The sequence below is a fragment of the Heteronotia binoei genome, chromosome 2 (assembly GCF_032191835.1).
Source record: "Heteronotia binoei isolate CCM8104 ecotype False Entrance Well chromosome 2, APGP_CSIRO_Hbin_v1, whole genome shotgun sequence".
In the NCBI taxonomy this organism is placed as follows: domain Eukaryota; kingdom Metazoa; phylum Chordata; class Lepidosauria; order Squamata; family Gekkonidae; genus Heteronotia; species Heteronotia binoei.
The window spans coordinates 3238178-3255137 of NC_083224.1; the positions used below are offsets into that span (position 1 = coordinate 3238178).

General features: G+C 50.7%; 1 protein-coding gene across 1 annotated transcript in view; it reads right to left on the minus strand.

Moving 5' to 3' along the window:
* The window catches only part of LOC132591060 (protein-glutamine gamma-glutamyltransferase 2-like), a 153341-nt gene extending 145800 nt beyond the window's left edge, over positions 1-7541 (minus strand). The window contains 1 exon segment of the mRNA XM_060263946.1: positions 7462-7541. Coding sequence (XP_060119929.1) covers positions 7462-7471 — 10 coding nt within the window. The 5' untranslated portion in view covers positions 7472-7541.
* Positions 7542-16960: the final 9419 nt, after the last annotated feature.

A 16960-nucleotide genomic window follows, 5' to 3' on the forward strand; every position in this document is an offset into this window, starting at 1 on the left:
GCTGCAGCCTCCAGCTGAGAGCATTATATTTTTATGGCATTTCCCCCATCAAGAGCAGCCTCCAGAGGCCGGGGAGTTTTTCTGCTGAGGGGAGGATGTGTGTTTAACACCTTCACCTCTTTCTCCCCCTCTCCCCAACCTGCTTTTCAGAAAGGATCTGGGGATCCCCAGGAATTACAGCTCATGCGCAGACTACAGAGATCGGTTCCTCTGGAGAAATTGGATGCTTTGGAGGAGAGGTGTCAAGCATGTGGTTCTGGGGCCAAATCAGTCCTTCTGAGGGCTCCTATCAGGCCCCTGAGCAACTGGCCGACTTCCTTTTCCCTCTCTCTTGCTTCCTTCTGCATCACAGTTTGCTTTGCAAGGCTTGCTCAATTGCACAGGAGCTACTGAGCAAAACCTCTATTTTTCCATTGGCTGAGGCTCAGGGAGGAATGGGGGAGGCAGAGCTTGTTTTCCCAGGCTCTCTCAATTGCATAGTGGAGCTAGTGAGCCAAGCCTCTCTTCCTTCTATTGGCTGAGGCTCCTCCCCTCCTGGTCCCCTGGGGGACGAAGGAAAGAAGGAAGCTTCCTTGGTCTGGTTCCCTGGATTCCCTTGGGATAAATACAAAGAGAGCACCTTTAAGACCAGTGAGTGCTAACATTTTAAGTATGTTTTAAGTTTATTTTTTAATTTAAGTTTAAGTTGAATTTAAGTTTAAGTTGAATGAGCCCATGCCGCAGAGTGCTAAAGCTGCAGTACTGCAGTCCTAAGCTCTGCTCACAACCTGAGTTCGATCCCCAGTGGTAGCTGGGTTTTCAGGTAGCCAGCTCGAGGTTGACTCAGCCTTCCATCCTTCTGAGGTTGGTAAAATGAGGACCCAGCTTGCCGGGGGGAAAGCGTAGATGACTGGGGAAGGCAATGGCAAACCATCCCATAAAAAGTCTGCCGTGAAAACGCTGTGAAAGCAACGTCACCCCAGAGTCGGAAACGACTGGTGCTTGCACAGGGGACTACCTTGACCTTTAGAGAGCCCCGTGGTGCAGAGTGTTAAAGCTGCAGTACTGCAGTCTCTGCTCGTGACCTGAGTTCGATCCCGGCGGAAGCTGGGTTCAGGTAGCTGGCTCCAGGTTGACTCAACCTTCCATCCTTCTGAATTCAGTAAAATGAGTACTCATCTTGCTGGGGTGGGGGGGAGGAATTGTAGAGGACTGGGGAAGGCCATGGCAAACCACCCCGTAAAAAGTCTGCCGTGAAAACGTTGTGAAAGCAACGTCACTCCCGGCCTGACATGACTCAGCCCAGCCCAACCCAACATGGCCTGGCCCAACAAGGCCTCGTTTATGTCAGATCTGGCCCTCGTAACAAATGAGTTTGATGCCCTGGCAGTCTAGCGGCCATTTTCTCCAGGGGAATCACAGAATCCTAGAGTTGGAAGGGACCTCCAGGGTCATCTAGTCCAACCCCCTGCACAATGCAGGGAACTCACAAGCCCCTCCCCCTCAATCCACGGGACCCTCATTGCTGTCAGGGGGCCATCCAGCCCCTGTTGAAAAACCTCCCAGGAAGGAGAGCCCAGTTAAACATAGAATCCTAGAGTTGGAAGGGACCTCCAGGGTCATCTAGTCCAACCTCCTGCACAATCCAGAGAACTCACAAACCCCTCCCCCTCAATCCACAGGACCCTCATTGCTGTCAGAGGGTCATCCAGCCCCTGTTGAAAAACCTCCCAGGAAGGAGAGCCCAGTTAAAGCATAGAATCCTAGAGCTGGAAGGGACCTCCAGGGTCATCTAGTCCAACCCCCTGCACAATGCAGGGAACTCACAAGCCCCTCCTCCTCAATCCACAGGACCTTCATTGTTGTCAGAGGGCCATCCAGCCTCTGTTGAAACATCTCCCAGGAAGGAGAGCCCAGTTAAAGCATAGAATCTTAGAGTTGGAAGGGACCTCTAGGGTCATATGAACATATGAAGCTGCCTTATACTGAATCAGACCCTTGGTCCATCAAAGTCAGTATTGTCTACTCAGACTGGCAGCGGCTCTCCAGGGTCTCAAGCTGAGGTTTTTCACACCTTTTTGCCTGGACCCTTTTTTGGAGATGGCGGCGATTGAACCTGGGACCTTCTGCTTCCCAAGCAGATGCTCTACCACTGAGCCACCGTCCCTCCCCACTGAGCCACTGGTCATCTAGTCCAGCCCCCTGCCCAATGCAGGGAATTCACAAGCCCCTCCCCCTAAATCCACAGGATCTTCATTGCTGTCAGAGGGCCATCACTGCTGTCAGATGATCTCTGTTGCCTGGAGATCAGTTGCGATCGCAAAAGATCTCCAGCTACCCCCTGGAGGTTGGCAACCCAAGCTGGGAAACACCCAGAGACTTTGGGGTTGGAGGCTGAGGAGGGCACAGTTTGGGGGCAGGGAGGAGCCACAACGCGGTAAAATGCCATAGACTCCGCCCACCAAAGCAGCCATTTTCTCCAGGGGGACTGATCTCTTGTCTTCAGGAAATCAATAGCGGGAGATCTCCAGGTGGCGCCTGGAGGCTGGCAAGCCAGCTGTCCAGTATGTTCCGCCCTCCAGAATCCTGTTGGGCCTCAGCCACTGCTTGTGGGTCAAGACTCCTCCTCCAGCACTCCACCCCTCGTTGGCAGCTCGCAAGAGGTACTCATCACATCCCGTTGGCCGTTTTCCCCTCTACGTGCTTCATTTTGAACATGAAACACTTTCCGTGAAAGTCCCCTCTTAACCTTCCTTTGGGGAAATGAACAAAACGCACTTTTAATGGCTCTCATCGTCTGGCTCGCTTTCCAGGCAACTCTCGGCAGTGTTTACGCGGCTACTCGGAACGTTCTGTGGCCGAGCAGCTCTGAAGCCCCTGTTCGGCAGGCTCTACTTCACTTTCTTTTGGGGAAAAATAAAAAGACGTGCACCAGCATCGAGTCCCCCAATTACCCAAACACTTGGCAGCCCGAGCCGAAGCCTAAGTCGATGCCAAGGAAGCTCCAGCTGGATATTTTCAGCATTTGTCAAAAAAGGACGAGAGGATAAACGAATGAGTGTCCCGATTAGGGTGAAAAGGGGGAGGTTTAGGTAAGTCCCCTGACCCAGATAGCCCAGAAGAGCTCCATCTCCTCAGAAGCTAAGTGGGGCTGACCCCGGCTAGAATTGGGAAGGGCGACCTCCAAGGAATACCAGGAGCATGACGTGGAGGCAGGCAAGAATAATAATGGGGAGGGACGGTGGCTCAGTGGTAGAGCATCTGCTTGGGAAGCAGAAAGTCCCAGGTTCAATCCCTGGCATCTCCAAAAAAGGGTCCAGGCAAATAGGTATGAAAAACCTCAGCTTGAGACCCTGGAGAGCAGGGGAGGGACGGTGGCTCAGGGGTAGAGCATCTGCTTGGGAAGCAGAAGGTCCCAGGTTCAATCCCTGGCATCTCCAAAAAGGGTTCAGGCAAATAGGTGTGAAAAACCTCAGCTTGAGACCCTGGAGAGCCGCAGCCAGTCTGAGAAGACAATACTGACTTTGATGGACCAAAGGTCTGATTCAGTATAAGGCAGCTTCAGATGTTCATATGTTCATAAGTAAAGAAACCAACACCTCTGGACGTCTCTTCTTGCCCTCTGGGGCAGCTATAGGTCAGCTGTGCTTTCCACCCCCATCACCACCGCCTGTAGGTCAGCTTGTCTGGGGTCTTTGGAGGTGGAGACAGGAGACTTTGGAGGTGGAGCCAGGAAACTTTGAGAGTGGAGACAGGAGACTTTGGAGGTGGAGCCAGGAGACTTTGGGGGTGGAAACAGAAGACTGTGGAGGTGGAGACAGGAGACTTTGGGGATGGAGCCAGGAGACTTTGGGGATGGAGCCAGGAGACTTTGGGGATGGAGCCAGGAGACTTTGCGGGTGGAGCCAGGAGACTTTGGAGGTGGAGCCAGGAGACTTTGGGGGTGGAGCCAGGAGCAAGGTTGTGACAAGCAGAACGGAACTCCAAAGGGAGTTCCGGCCATCACATTGAAAGGGACCACTGCACACCTTTTCAATGCCTTCCCTCCATTGGAAAGAATGAAGGATCAGGGCACCTTCTTTGGGGGCTCATAGAATTGGACTCCCTGGTCCAATTGGAACTTGGAGGGTGCTTTAAGAAGAGGCATTGGATGCTATGCTGCAAATTTGGTGCCTCTGCCTAAAAAAAACAGTCCTCCCGGAGCCCCAGATACCCGTGGATCAATTCTCTATTATACCCAATGGGAGTCGGTCCCAATAGGGAATCATGGAGTGCCCAGCAGACATCTCCCCCCCCTCCCCCGCACACTGTCTGATGACCCGGGAAGGGCCTCCAAACCGGGGGATCCCCCGCAAATGGGCTTCCAGGGCTGGCAGCTCCGGCCTTAGCCGCTTGCGAGCGTCACGCCAGTTTAGAGTTCCTTGGACAATTTTTCTTCCCCTGTATTCATGACAAAATGAAGCGGTGGGAAACGCTTTGGAAGCGATGCTGCAAGCACATTTGAACAAGGACGTCTTCTTTTAAGATTCTATGGAGCACCCTACGGTGGAAGAATAATCCACGCAGGACCCTTTAAGTCGACTGTCTGCACATCGGGACTCCTTGCCTGGAAGATTGGCGGATGGGTTTTGCATCTCTTTCTCGTTTGTTTGCCTATATGCCCTAGTACAGCATAGTAATTTTGTCACCTATAACCAGTGGTTGTTTATATTATTAATCCCCAGGTGGGAGCAGGGGGGTCCCCTAGTTTGGAGGCCCTCCCCCCGCTTCAGGGTCATCAGAAAGGAGGGGGAAGAGAAATGTCTGCTCAGCACTCCGTTATTCCCTATGGAGACTGATTCCCATAGGGTATAACGGAGAAATGATTTATGGCTATCAGGGGTCCTGGGGGGGGGCTGCTTTTTGCAGCATAGCTTCTAGTGCCTCTCCTCAAAACGCTCTCCTCAAAATCCCCCATTTCTGCTTCCTTTCTACCCTGCCTTCTCCCCGTATGGAGGACCTACAGTAGCTTAGATTGTTCTCGCCTCTCCTCTACTTTATCCGCACAACGACCCTGCGTGGTAGGTTAAGCTGAACATGTGTGACCGCCTCAAGGCCACCCCTATAAGCATGGATTCCAACCTGTGGTCTTTCAGTTCCGACTCCTCTAACCGCTCGCTCTTTCATGCCGTCTTTGAGCTTAGCCTGAGGGCTTCCCTTCTAACCACTCCTCTAACCACTCTTTCATGCTGTCTTTGAGCTTAGCCTGAGGGCTTTCCTTCTAATGGGATACTGGATGTGGCCAACGGGCAGGAACTTTGAAAGAATATCTATCGAACTTCCAAGGCAGCTGACCCATCGCAAGACAGGTCCAGGCACAAAGTCCAAAGTCTCCTTCTTTGCATTGTTGCTCATTACGCATTTTATTTATGATTTATATCCCCCCCTTCCCACGAAGGTGGCTCAGGGCGGCTCGCAACAGATAGTCAAACGTAAAATTGAATTGGCATTTAAATACGTAAACATTTAAAACAATCCAAACAATTAAAACCTTAAAAAACATTAAGCATTACAACAGTATGTATAGCAAGAATCTGGTGGAGCTACATTTAATTTCCCATATCAGTTAGGTGTAAGCTAGCCGGAAGAGGGTTGTCTTACAGGCCCTGCGGAATAAGGTCCCGCAGGGCCCTCACCTCCTCCGGCAGCTGCTTCCACCATGTAGGGGCCATAACGGAGAAGGCCCTGTCCCTAGTAGATTTTAAGCGGGCTTCTTTTGGTCCAGGGATAGCGAGAAGATTTTGGGTATGTCATATATTATAGACCAGGGGTGGCCAGACTGCGGCTCAGGCTCCACATGTGGCTCTTTCACACATATTGTGTGGCTCTCGAAGCCCCCCGCTGCCCCGTTGGCCGGCTAGGAGAAGGCGTTGCTCTCTTTAAATCGCTTCTCCCAGCCAAGCCAACCGGTGGCTTGGAGAACACATTTGAAGTTAAAGTTGCTTCCTTTCCACCTCTCCATCCCCCCCAATCTATTTGCTTTCCTTCCTTCTTTCCTTGCGGCTCCCAAGCGTCTGATGTTCATGTCTTGAGGCTCTCAAACATCTGATATTTATTCTATGTGGCTCTTACGTTAAGCAGGTTTGGCCATCCCTTTTATAGACTGTTCTTGTATGGGGAAGTGGGGGTGGAAACCTCCTTCTAATAATGTCAGAATATTTTTTTCCTGCATCGGCTTGATTAAAAACAAACAAACGACAACGAAATGTCGCTTCTTATTCAAAACTTTCTTCTTTCGGAAAGGCATTCTTAATAGCGCCGAGGCTAAAGGGAGTGAAACTATGAAGTTTTGTTATAAAACAGGATCATTTATAGGGCGGGTTGCGTCTGAGCTACCAAGTCACACTGTGTGTTCTCCCCTCGGGCAGGGCCAGATCTAAGAGGGGGCAGAGGGGGATGTTTGTCCCGGGCACCGACACAGCGGGGGGGGGCGCTGAATTGGACATGGAGTCCATTGTATTCTATGGGACCATAAAACAAAATGGCCCAAAAGGGGGCCAGTTTGGTGTAGTAGTTAAGTGTGCGGACTCTTATCTGGGAGAACCGGGTTTGATTCCCCCCTCCTCCACTTGCAGCTGCTGGAATGGCCTTGGGTCAGCCAGAGCTCTCTTATCTGGGAGAACCGGGTTGGATTCCCCACTCCTCCGCTTGCAGCTGCTGGAATGGCCTTGGGTCAGCCAGAGCTCTCTTATCTAAGAGAACCGGGTTTGATTCCCCACTCCTCCACTTGCAGCTGGAATGGCCTTGGGTCAGCTATAGCTCTGGCAGAGGTTGTCCTTGAAAGGGCAGCTGCTGGGAGAGCTCTCTCAGCCCCACCCACCTCACAGGGTGTCTGTTGTGGGGGAGGAAGGGAAAGGAGATTGGGAGCCGCTCTGAGACTCTTCTGAGTGGAGGGTGGGATATAAATCCAATATCTTCATCTACCTCACAGGGTGTCTGTTGTGGGGGAAGAAGGTAAAGGAGATTGTGAGCCGCTCTGAGACTCTTCTGAGTGGAGGGCGGGATATAAATCCAATATCTTCATCTACCTCACAGGGTGTCTGTTGTGGGGGAAGAAGGTAAAGGAGATTGTGAGCCGCTCTGAGACTCTTCTGAGTGGAGGGCGGGATATAAATCCAATATCTTCATCTCCCTCACAGGGTGTCTGTTGTGGGGGAGGAAGGTAAAGGAGATTGTGAGCCGCTCTGAGACTCTTCGGAGTGGAGGGAAGGAAATAAATCCAATATCATTTTTTAATCCCCCCCCTCAAAAAACATGTTGAGCCGGTCCTGCGCCTTGGGCTCCTTGCAGAATTAGCACACGGGACACATGAACATGCATGGAGGAAGGAACGGCACGGTTAACCTTTGGCAGGATACAAGGAAGGGAGAAGCATTCGGTTACAGAAGGAGCCCGGAGACAGGAAGGGAGGGGGGAATCCTTGCAACAGCCTGTTGCATTTACCTTCAGCCATGCTGCCCCACGCTGGAGTCTTCTGCCTTCTCCGCCCAGCTCTCTTCTCTGGTTGCTGTCAGCCCTACACACACCGGCCACTGCCTTCCCTTCCCTCCAGTCCACTTTTATAGTCCTCTAAAGCAAACACCCCCACCCCTCAAGCTCTCGTCCAAGGAGGGGAGGCCAGAGAGGCAGGAGGAGAAGTGGGAGAAAGGCAGGAAAACCGCAGGGCTTCCAGGGAAAGCGAAGTTCATGGGCCCTTGGCTCTGGGCACGTCGCAAGGGGATTAGTAATAGGCATCCGCTTGTCAAAGGGAAAGGCAAACAGTGAGTGGCACATGCAGGGTGGAGCGGCTGGAGGGAGGGCCCCCTCTAGCTGGCTTCTTCGCTTGGCCCAGTCCTTTCCCACAACAGGACAGATGTGCCTCTTTCTTTTAAAAACGAAAGCTGGGATTGCAGAGGACCTGGGTTGCCAATCCCCAGGTGGGTAGTTAGAAACTGTGGACCAAATACTGTGTATAAGGCAATTCAAATAATTATATTACAACCAATGTTCCCTCTAAGCTGCAGAATCCTAGAGCTGGAAGGGACCTCTAGGGTCATCTAATCCAACCCCCTGCACAATGCAGGAAATTCACAAACCCCTCCTCCTAAATCCACGGGACCTTCATTGCTGTCAGATGGCCATCTAGCCTCTGTTGAAAAACCTCCAAGGAAGGAGAGCCCACCACCTCCCAAGGAGGAAGCCTGAGGAACCGCTCTAACGGTCAGGAAGTTCTTCCGAATGTTGAGCCGGAAACTCTTTTGATTTAATTTCAACCCGTTGGTTCTGGTCCTACCTACTGGGGCCACAGTAAACAGAAAACCTTTGTATCTCTCCCACGTGATCCAGGGCACTGAGCAAAAGGAAGCGTAATCAGAAAGTGGGGGAAGGGAGGGAAATGTCTGCTGGGCACTCCTTTATTCCCTATGGAGAACAATTCGCATAGGGTATAATGGAGAATTGATCTGTGAGTATCTGGAGCTTTGGAGGGGCTGTTTGTTTTAAGGTAGAGGCACCAAATTTTCAGCATAGCATCCAGTGCCTCTCCTCAAAGTACCCTCCAAAGATTGGTCCGGGGGGTCCAATTCTATGAGACCCAAAAGAAGGTGCCCCTGTCCTTCAAGAAGAAGAAGAAGAAGAAGATATTGGATTTCTATCCCACCCTCCACTCCAAAGAGTCTCAGAGCGGCTCACAATCTCCTTTCCCTTCCTCCCCCACAACAGACACCTTGTGAGGTGGGTGGGGCTGGAGAGGGCTCTCACAGCAGCTGTCCTTTCAAGGACAACCTCTGCCAGAGCTATGGCTGACCCAAGGCCATGCCAGCAGGTGCAAGTGGAGGAGTGGGGAATCAAACCCCGTTCTCCCAGATAAGAGTACGCACACTTAACCACTGCACCAAACCGGCTCTTCATTGTTTCCACTGGAGAGAAGGCATTTAAAAGGTGTGCGGTCCCTTTAAATGTGATGGCCAGAACTCCCTTCAGAGTTCAATTGTGCTTGTCACACCCTTGCTCCTGGCTCCACCCCAATGTCTCCTGGCTCCACCCCCAAAGTCCCCAGATACTCCTTGGATTTGTCAACCCTCCTTCCTGAGCTGGCCAAGCATTCCAAAGACTAGCTTGGTGAAGTGTGTGGACTCTTATCTGGGAGAGTCGGGTCTGTTGTTGGGGGAGAAGATATAGGACAGGGGTGGCCAACGGTAGCTCTCCAGATGTTTTTTTGCCTACAACTCCCATCAGCCCTAACCATTGGCCATGCTGGCTAGGGCTGATGGGAGCTGTAGGCAAAAAACATCTGGAGAGCTACCGTTGGCCACCCCTGATATAGGAGACTATGAGCTGCTCTGAGTCTCTGATTCAGGGAGAAGAGCGGGCTATAAATCTGCAGTCTTCTTCTTCTTCTAGCTTAGGGGTCCTTTACTTGGACCTGGTCAGAAGAAAGTGGGTGGGGCCAGGGAGGTCTCTTGCCCCGCAGGGCTTCTGATTGGTCACTGGAGATTGGATTGGCTGTGCAGATTAAAAAAAACATTGTTTTGGTGTCAGCGGCCCAAACGGTGTTGGTTTTATTAAGACCTGCCGGTTCAGACCAGTGAAGGGCCATCTGGCCAGCGCCCTGACTCACATGTTGGCCCAGTAACAACGATACATTCCGTGGTTACGACAGCACTACAACAACAAATTAAACAAGCAAATCAAAATATATAGTTATCTGGGTATTATAATCACGATATCACAATGAAATCAGACCGAAGGTTTTACTGGACATGTGACTCTTTCAACAACAAAGAAACCCACAAGGTTTTTCCTTCCCATATTCTTAATGTCTACATCATAATAACAATGAAAGGAAAGGTCCCCTGTGCAAGCACCAGTCATTTCCGACTCTGGGGTGACGTTGCTTTCACAACGTTTTCGCGGCAGACTTTTTACAGGGTGGTTTGCCATGGCCTTCCCCAGTTATCTACACTTCCCCCCCCCCCCCAGCAAGTTGGGGACTCATTTGACCGACCTCGGAAGGATGGAAGGCTGAGTCAACCTCGAGCCGGCTACCTGAACCCAACTTCCACTAGGATCGAACTCAGGTCGTGAGCAGAGGGCTCCGACTGCAGTACTGCAGCTTTACCACTCTGCGCCACGAGGCTCTGCTCATATAACAATTTCTTGAATTGGACTTGGCAACCCTGCCTATACGTACTTAGTGTTATGTGGTGCCCACCACTTCTTGGCACTCTGAGTTGCTCATTCCAGCACCAACAATCTTCTCTCCCGGCCTCTCCCTCCCTGGTTATTTATTAGTTTATTCATTAAACTATTTCTACCCCTCCTTTCTTCTCCGTGCAAGGCAACTTTTATCTCTTCCCTGGAGAAAGGCAGATTATAGTCTCCTCGGGGTTGCAGCTCCGATTTATGGACAGCTCTAGGCAACACAGCCTAATAATATCTTTCCCGATAGAGCCGCAACCCACAGTTTCTAAACGAGCACATGATCTACCAAGATCTGCCAAGGTCAGTCTTGTCTACTCAGACCGGCAGTGGCTCTCCAGGGTCTCAGGTCTTTCCCATCACCAACTACCTGGTTCTTTTAAATGTAGGTGCCAAGGATTGAACCTGGGACCTTCTGCAAGCCAGGCAGGTGCTCATCTCCTGACCCTCAGTCCTTCCTTGGGCAAGAGATTCTATAACAGGGGTGGCCAAACTGAGTCTCAGAAGCCACGTATGGCTCTTTCACCAATACTGTGTGCCTCTCCAAGCCCCAGTGCCTCGTTGGCCAGCTTGGAGAAGGCATTTGTCTCTTTAAATCACTTCTCCAAGCCAAGCCAGCTGGCAGCTTACAGACTGCATCATAAGAACATAAGGACATAAGAGAAGTCCTGTTGGATCAGGCCAGTGGCCCATCCAGTCCAACACTCTGTGTCACATAAGAACATAAGAGAAGCTATGTTGGATCAGGCCAATGGCCCATCCAGTCCAACACTCTGTGTCACATAAGAGTAGTCCTGTTGGATCAGGCCAGTGGCCCCTCCAGTCCAACACTGTGTGTCACATAAGAACATAAGAGAAGCTATGTTGGATGAGCCCAATGGCCCATCCAGTCCAACACTCTGTGTCACATAAGAACATAAGAGAAGCCCTGTTGGATCAGGCCAGTGGCCCCTCCAGTCCAACACTCTGTGTCACATAAGAACATGAGAGAAGCCCTGTTGGATCAGGCCAATGGCCCCTCCAGTCCAACACTCTGTGTCACATAAGAACATAAGAGAAGCCATGTTGGATCAGGCCAGTGGCCCCTCCAGTCCAACACTCTGTGTCACATAAGAACATGAGAGAAGCCCTGTTGGATCAGGCCAATGGCCCCTCCAGTCCAACACTGTGTGTCACATAAGAACATAAGAGAAGCCCTGTTGGATCAGGCCAATGGCCCCTCCAGTCCAACACTCTGTGTCACAGAAGAACATAAGAGAAGCCCTGTTGGATCAGGCCAGTGGGCCATCCAGTCCAACACTCTGTGTCACAGAAGAACATAAGAGAAGCCATGTTGGATCAGGCCAATGGCCCATCCAGTCCAACACTCTGTGTCACACAGTGGCCAACCCCCCCCCCCCCCAAGTGCCATCAGAAGGTTCACAAGTGGGGCTAGAAGCCCTTCCACTTTGCCCCCCTTCCCCAAGCCAGCTTGATGTAGAGCCAGTTTGGTGTAGTGGTTAAGTCTGCGGACTCTTATCTGGGAGAACCGGGTTTGATTCCCAACTCTTCCACTTGCACATGCTGGAATGGCCTTGGGTCAGCCATAGCTCTGGCAGAGGTTGTCCTTGAAAAGGCAGTTGCTGTGAGAGTCCTCTCAGTCCCACCCACTTCACAGGGTGTTTGTTGTGGGGGAGGAAGATAAAGGAGATTGTGAGCCACTCTGAGTGGAGGGCGGAATATGAATCCAATTTCTTCTTCTTCCAAGCACCAGGAATACAGAGCATCACTGCCCCAGACAGTTCCAATAATATGCTGTGGCTAATAGCCACTGATGGATCTCTGCTCCATATTTTTATCCGATCCCCTCTTGAAGCTGGCTATGCTTGTAGCCGCCACCACCTCCCGTGGCAGTGAATTCCACATGTTAATCCCCCTTTGGGTGAAGAAGGACTTCCTTTTGTCCATTCTAACCGGACTGCTCAGAAATTTAATTGAATGCCCAAGAGTTCTTGTATTGTGTCAGGCGATGGAGACTCAAGGCCATTATTCATTGAAGACAATGTATACTTTATTAGAAACTCATTGCAAGATACAGAGATTGCGACTAATGCCAGAGACTAGGGGTCTCTGGATTTTATGGAATTCTACATCAAATCATTTTCTAAACAAAGTTATTCTCATAACAAAAGGGGCCGAAGGTGCAAACTTTCACATGAGAGCTCCCCCTTATCTCTTTGCCTAAGGGAGGATGCTGGCCGGACATGGTATCTATTAACGGACACATTCCTTTGCTCCTTTCACACCCTATGCAAGGTTAACACTTCAGACAACCTCCCTTTGATATGCAGGCTAGTTAAAGTACAACAAAAGCTTTGGGGTTAGTATGAAGAGTCCATAGGTTAGTATTTTATAGCTTTTAGCATAGTAAAGTTACAGAGCCTGACATATTGTGAGAAAGGGAGAAAAGTACTTCTTTCTCTACTTTCTCCATCGCATGCATAATCTTTTCAACCTCTATCATGTCACCCCGCAGTCGACGTTTCTCCAAGCTAAAGAGCCCCAAGCGTTTTAACCTTTCTTCATAGGGAAAGTGTTCCAAACCTTTAATCATTCTAGCTCCCCTTTTCTGCACTTTTCCCAATGCTATAATATCCTTTTTGAGGGGCGGTGACCAGAATTGTCATCTGAAGTTAAAGTTGCTTGCTTTCCACCTCTCCCTCCCTCATCTATTTTCCTTCCTACCTTCTTTCCCTGCGGCTCTCAAACATCTGACATTTCTTCTATGCAGCCCTTACCTTAAGAAAGTTTGGCCACCCCTGTGCTAAAATATCTCCTGGGATGACCAGCAACAGAAATCAGTTCCCCTGGAGAAAATGGCCAGTTTGGAAAGTGGGCTGTATGGCACTGTGCCCCACTGAAGTCCTTCCTCTCCCCAAATCTCACTCTCCTCAGGCCCCACGCCCCAAATCTCCAGCGATTTCCTCAACCCTGAAGTGCTAATCCTCATTGTGCGATGGGCCCAGAATTAGAGTCCCCAGGTCCCATTCAAGAAATATCTGGGGACTTTGGGGGTGGGGTCAGGAGACACTGGGGGTGCAGCCTGAAGCCAGGGTGTGACAAGCATTTTTGAACTCCAAAGGGAGTTCTGGCCATCACATTTAAAGGGACCACCCTCTTTTTAAATGCCTTCCCTCCATTGGAAATAATGAAGGATGGGGGCATCTTTTTGGGAGCTCATAGTATTGGACCCCCTGGTCCAATCCTTTTGAAATTTGGACGGTATTTGGAGGAGAGGCACTAGATGTAATGCTGTGAATTTGATGCCTCTATCCCAAAAAAACAGCTCCCCCAGAGCCCCAGATACCCACAGATCAGTTCTCTGTTGTACTCTGAGGGAATCGGTCTCCATAGGGAATAATGGCGTGCCCAGCAGACATTTCCCCTCCCCTCCTGCCGCTTTCTGATGACCCTGAAGTGGGGGGAGGGCCTCCAAACCGGGGAATCCCCTGCCCCCACTTTCGGATTGGCAACCTACTTCACAGGGTGTCTGTTGTGGGGGAGGAAGGGAAAGGAGATTGTAGGCCACTCTGAGACTCTGTCCTTGGAAGGGCAGCTGCTTGGAGAGCCCTCTCAGCCCCACCCACCTCACAGGGTGTCCGTTGTGGGGGAGGAAGGGAAAGGAGATTGTAGGCCTCTCTGAGACTCTGTCCTTGGAAGGGCAGCTTCTCTGCAGCCCCACCCACCTCACAGGGTGTCTGTTGTGGGGGAGGAAGGTGAAGGAGATTGTAGGCCACTCTGAGACTCTGTCCTTGACAGAGCAGCTTCTGGGAGAGCCCTCTCAGCCCCACCCACCTCACAGGGAGTCTGTAGTGGGGGAGGAAGGGCAAGGAGATTGTGAGCCGTTCTGAGACTCTTCGGAGTGGAGGGCGGGATATAAATCCAGTATCTTCATCTACCTCACAGGGTATCTTTTGTGGGAGAGGCAGTGAAAGGAGCTTGTGAGCCGCTCTGAGACTCTTCGGAGCGGAGGGCGGGATGTAAATCCAATATCTTCATCTACCTCACAGGGTGTCTGTTGTGGGGGAGGAAGGGAAAGGAGATTGTGAGCCGCTCTGAGACTCTTCGGAGTGGAGGGCGGGATATAAATCCAGTATCTTCATCTACCTCACAGGGTATCTTTTGTGGGGGAGGAAGGTAAAGGAGCTTGTGAGCCGCTCTGAGACTCTTCGGAGTGGAGGGCGGGATATAAATCCAGTATCTTCATCTACCTCACAGGGTATCTTTTGTGGGGGAGGAAGGTAAAGGAGCTTGTGAGCCGCTCTGAGACTCTTCGGAGTGGAGGGCGGGATATAAATCCAATATCTTCATCTACTTCACAGGGTGTCTGTTGTGGGGAGGAAGGGAAAGGAGATTGTGAGCCCCTCTGAGACTCTTCGGAGTGGAGGGTGGGATATAAATCCAATATCTTCACCTACCTCACAGGGTGTCTGTTGTGGGGGAGGAAGGGAAAGGAGATTGTGAGCCGCTCTGAGACTCTTCGGAGTGGAGGGCAGGATATAAATCCAATATCTTCATCTACCTCACAGGGTGTCTGTTGTGGGGGAGGAAGGGAAAGGAGATTGTAGGCTGCTCTGAGACTTTGTCCTTAAAAGGGTAGCACTCAGCTCTGTTCTTTTGTAGTCTAGCAAGAAAGGGCTCTCCTGTCATTGTTCCCCTTAAGCTGAGTTAGTGTGAGCCGCTAGCTTTGCAGATTTTTAGCCTCTTGCTCACACCTTTTTTGTCTCAGGAAAAAAAATAGCCCCAGAGCACACTAATGGATGTAGCCGCTCACCACTTTCAGGCCAGTAGCTCTCAAAGCAGAATTTTTCCTCACAAGACTCTGCAGCTCAGAGGGAACATTGTCTCGTGGGAACGCGGCTGTGAACATCTTCATTTCGTCTGCCCTTTTTATTGCTTCCTGAAGCCAGGGCTAAATTTAGACTTGGCCCACTGCGGCTCAGTCGGCCACGAGATTTTCGAGCCTGTGATGACAGCAGACTCCCCAATGAGGCTGCTGAGTTCCTTTTCCTAAGAAACATGAGCTGTCCTTTGGAGGCCTTCTCCCCTCTCGCTGTCCTGCAGTGAAGCTGCCTCCACCCAGCCTGAAACGAGGCAGAGCTCCACGCACAAAGAACCTCCAGTCTGAGTGCTCAGAGGGGCGATTGTTTCCTGGGCCGAGGTGGCTTCCCTCCACCTGTCCCTCAAGTCTAGCATCCCTCCAGGGAATGTGTCCACTCAGCGGGCTTCTACAAAGACACCTCTGAAGCCCATCCAGGTCATATTAGTCTTGCTGGGCGTGGCAGCCGACAACTTCGCAAACACCCACTTGCAAACTGGCAGGGTTGAGGAATTAGGAGAGACTGTCTGCTCTGAGAAGGGTTGCAAGGTGGTGGCTGAAGATCTCCTGGTATGACATAAGAACATAAGAGAAGCCCTGTTGGATCAGACCAGTGGCCCCTCCAGTCCAACACTCTGCGTCACATAAGAACATAAGAGAAGCCCTGTTGGATCAGGCCAGTGGCCCCTCCAGTCCAACACTCTGTGTCACATAAGAACATAAGAGGAGCCCTGTTGGATCAGGCCAGTGGCCCATCCAGTCCAACACTCTGCGTCACATAAGAACATAAGAGAAGCCCTGTTGGATCAGGCCAGTGGCCCATCCAGTCCAACACTCTGTGTCACATAAGAACATAAGAGAAGCCCTGTTGGATTAGGCCAGTGGCCCCTCCAGTCCAACACTCTGGGCGTTTTTGCACTTACCTTAAGCCGGAGCGACGTCCCTCTTCACCGCGCAACGTCTGCACAGTTTTTGCACTAATTGCTGCGGAGCACTTGGAAGAGCCGCAAAGTCCCGTGGCTTTTGCGGCGCAAATGTAAACCGCCAAAAAACGGTTTACATTTGCGCCGCAAAAGCCGCGGGACTTTGCGGCTCTTCCAGGTGCTCCGCAGCAATTAGTGCGAAAACCGTGCAGACGCTGTGCGGTGAAGAGGGACGTCGCTCCGGCTTAAGGTAAGTGCGAAAACACCCTCTGTGTCACATAAGACCAGCACAACCACGTTTAACTTTAAAAGGAGTAAATTCTCTGAGATGTGAAGAGGAAACTGAAAAGAAAGCTAAATACAGTCAAAACCCTTGGGGAAGCTTGGAGGCTATTTAAAACTACAATCGTAGAAGCACAGATAAAATATATATCACAAGTTAGGAAAGGTACATACAGGTATAAGAGAAGGCCTGCATGGTTAACAAACAAAGTAATGGAAGCTGTAAAAGGTAAGAAGGACTCCTTTAAGCGGTGGAAAGCTAGTCCAAATGAAATTAATAAAAGGGAACACAGGCAATGGGAAATCAAATGCAAGACTGTGATCAGGCAGGCAAAAAGGGACTATGAGGAGCATATTGCAAAAAACATAAAGACCAACAATAAAAATTTCTTCAAATATATTAGAAGCAGGAAACCAGCCAGGGAGGCAGTTGGGCCCTTGGATGACCAAGGGGTCAAAGGATTACTGAAGGAGGATAGAGAAATGGCTGAGAAGCTAAATGAATTTTTTGCCTCCATCTTCACTGTGGAAGATGAGAAGTGTTTGCCTTCTCCGGAACCACTTACGTATATTGGAAGGGGTGTTGAAAGACCTGAGCCAGATTGAGGTGACAAGAGAAGAGGTCCTACAACTGATGGACGAATTAAAAACTAATAAGTCACCAGGTCCAGATGGCATACATCCAAGAGTTCTGAAAGAA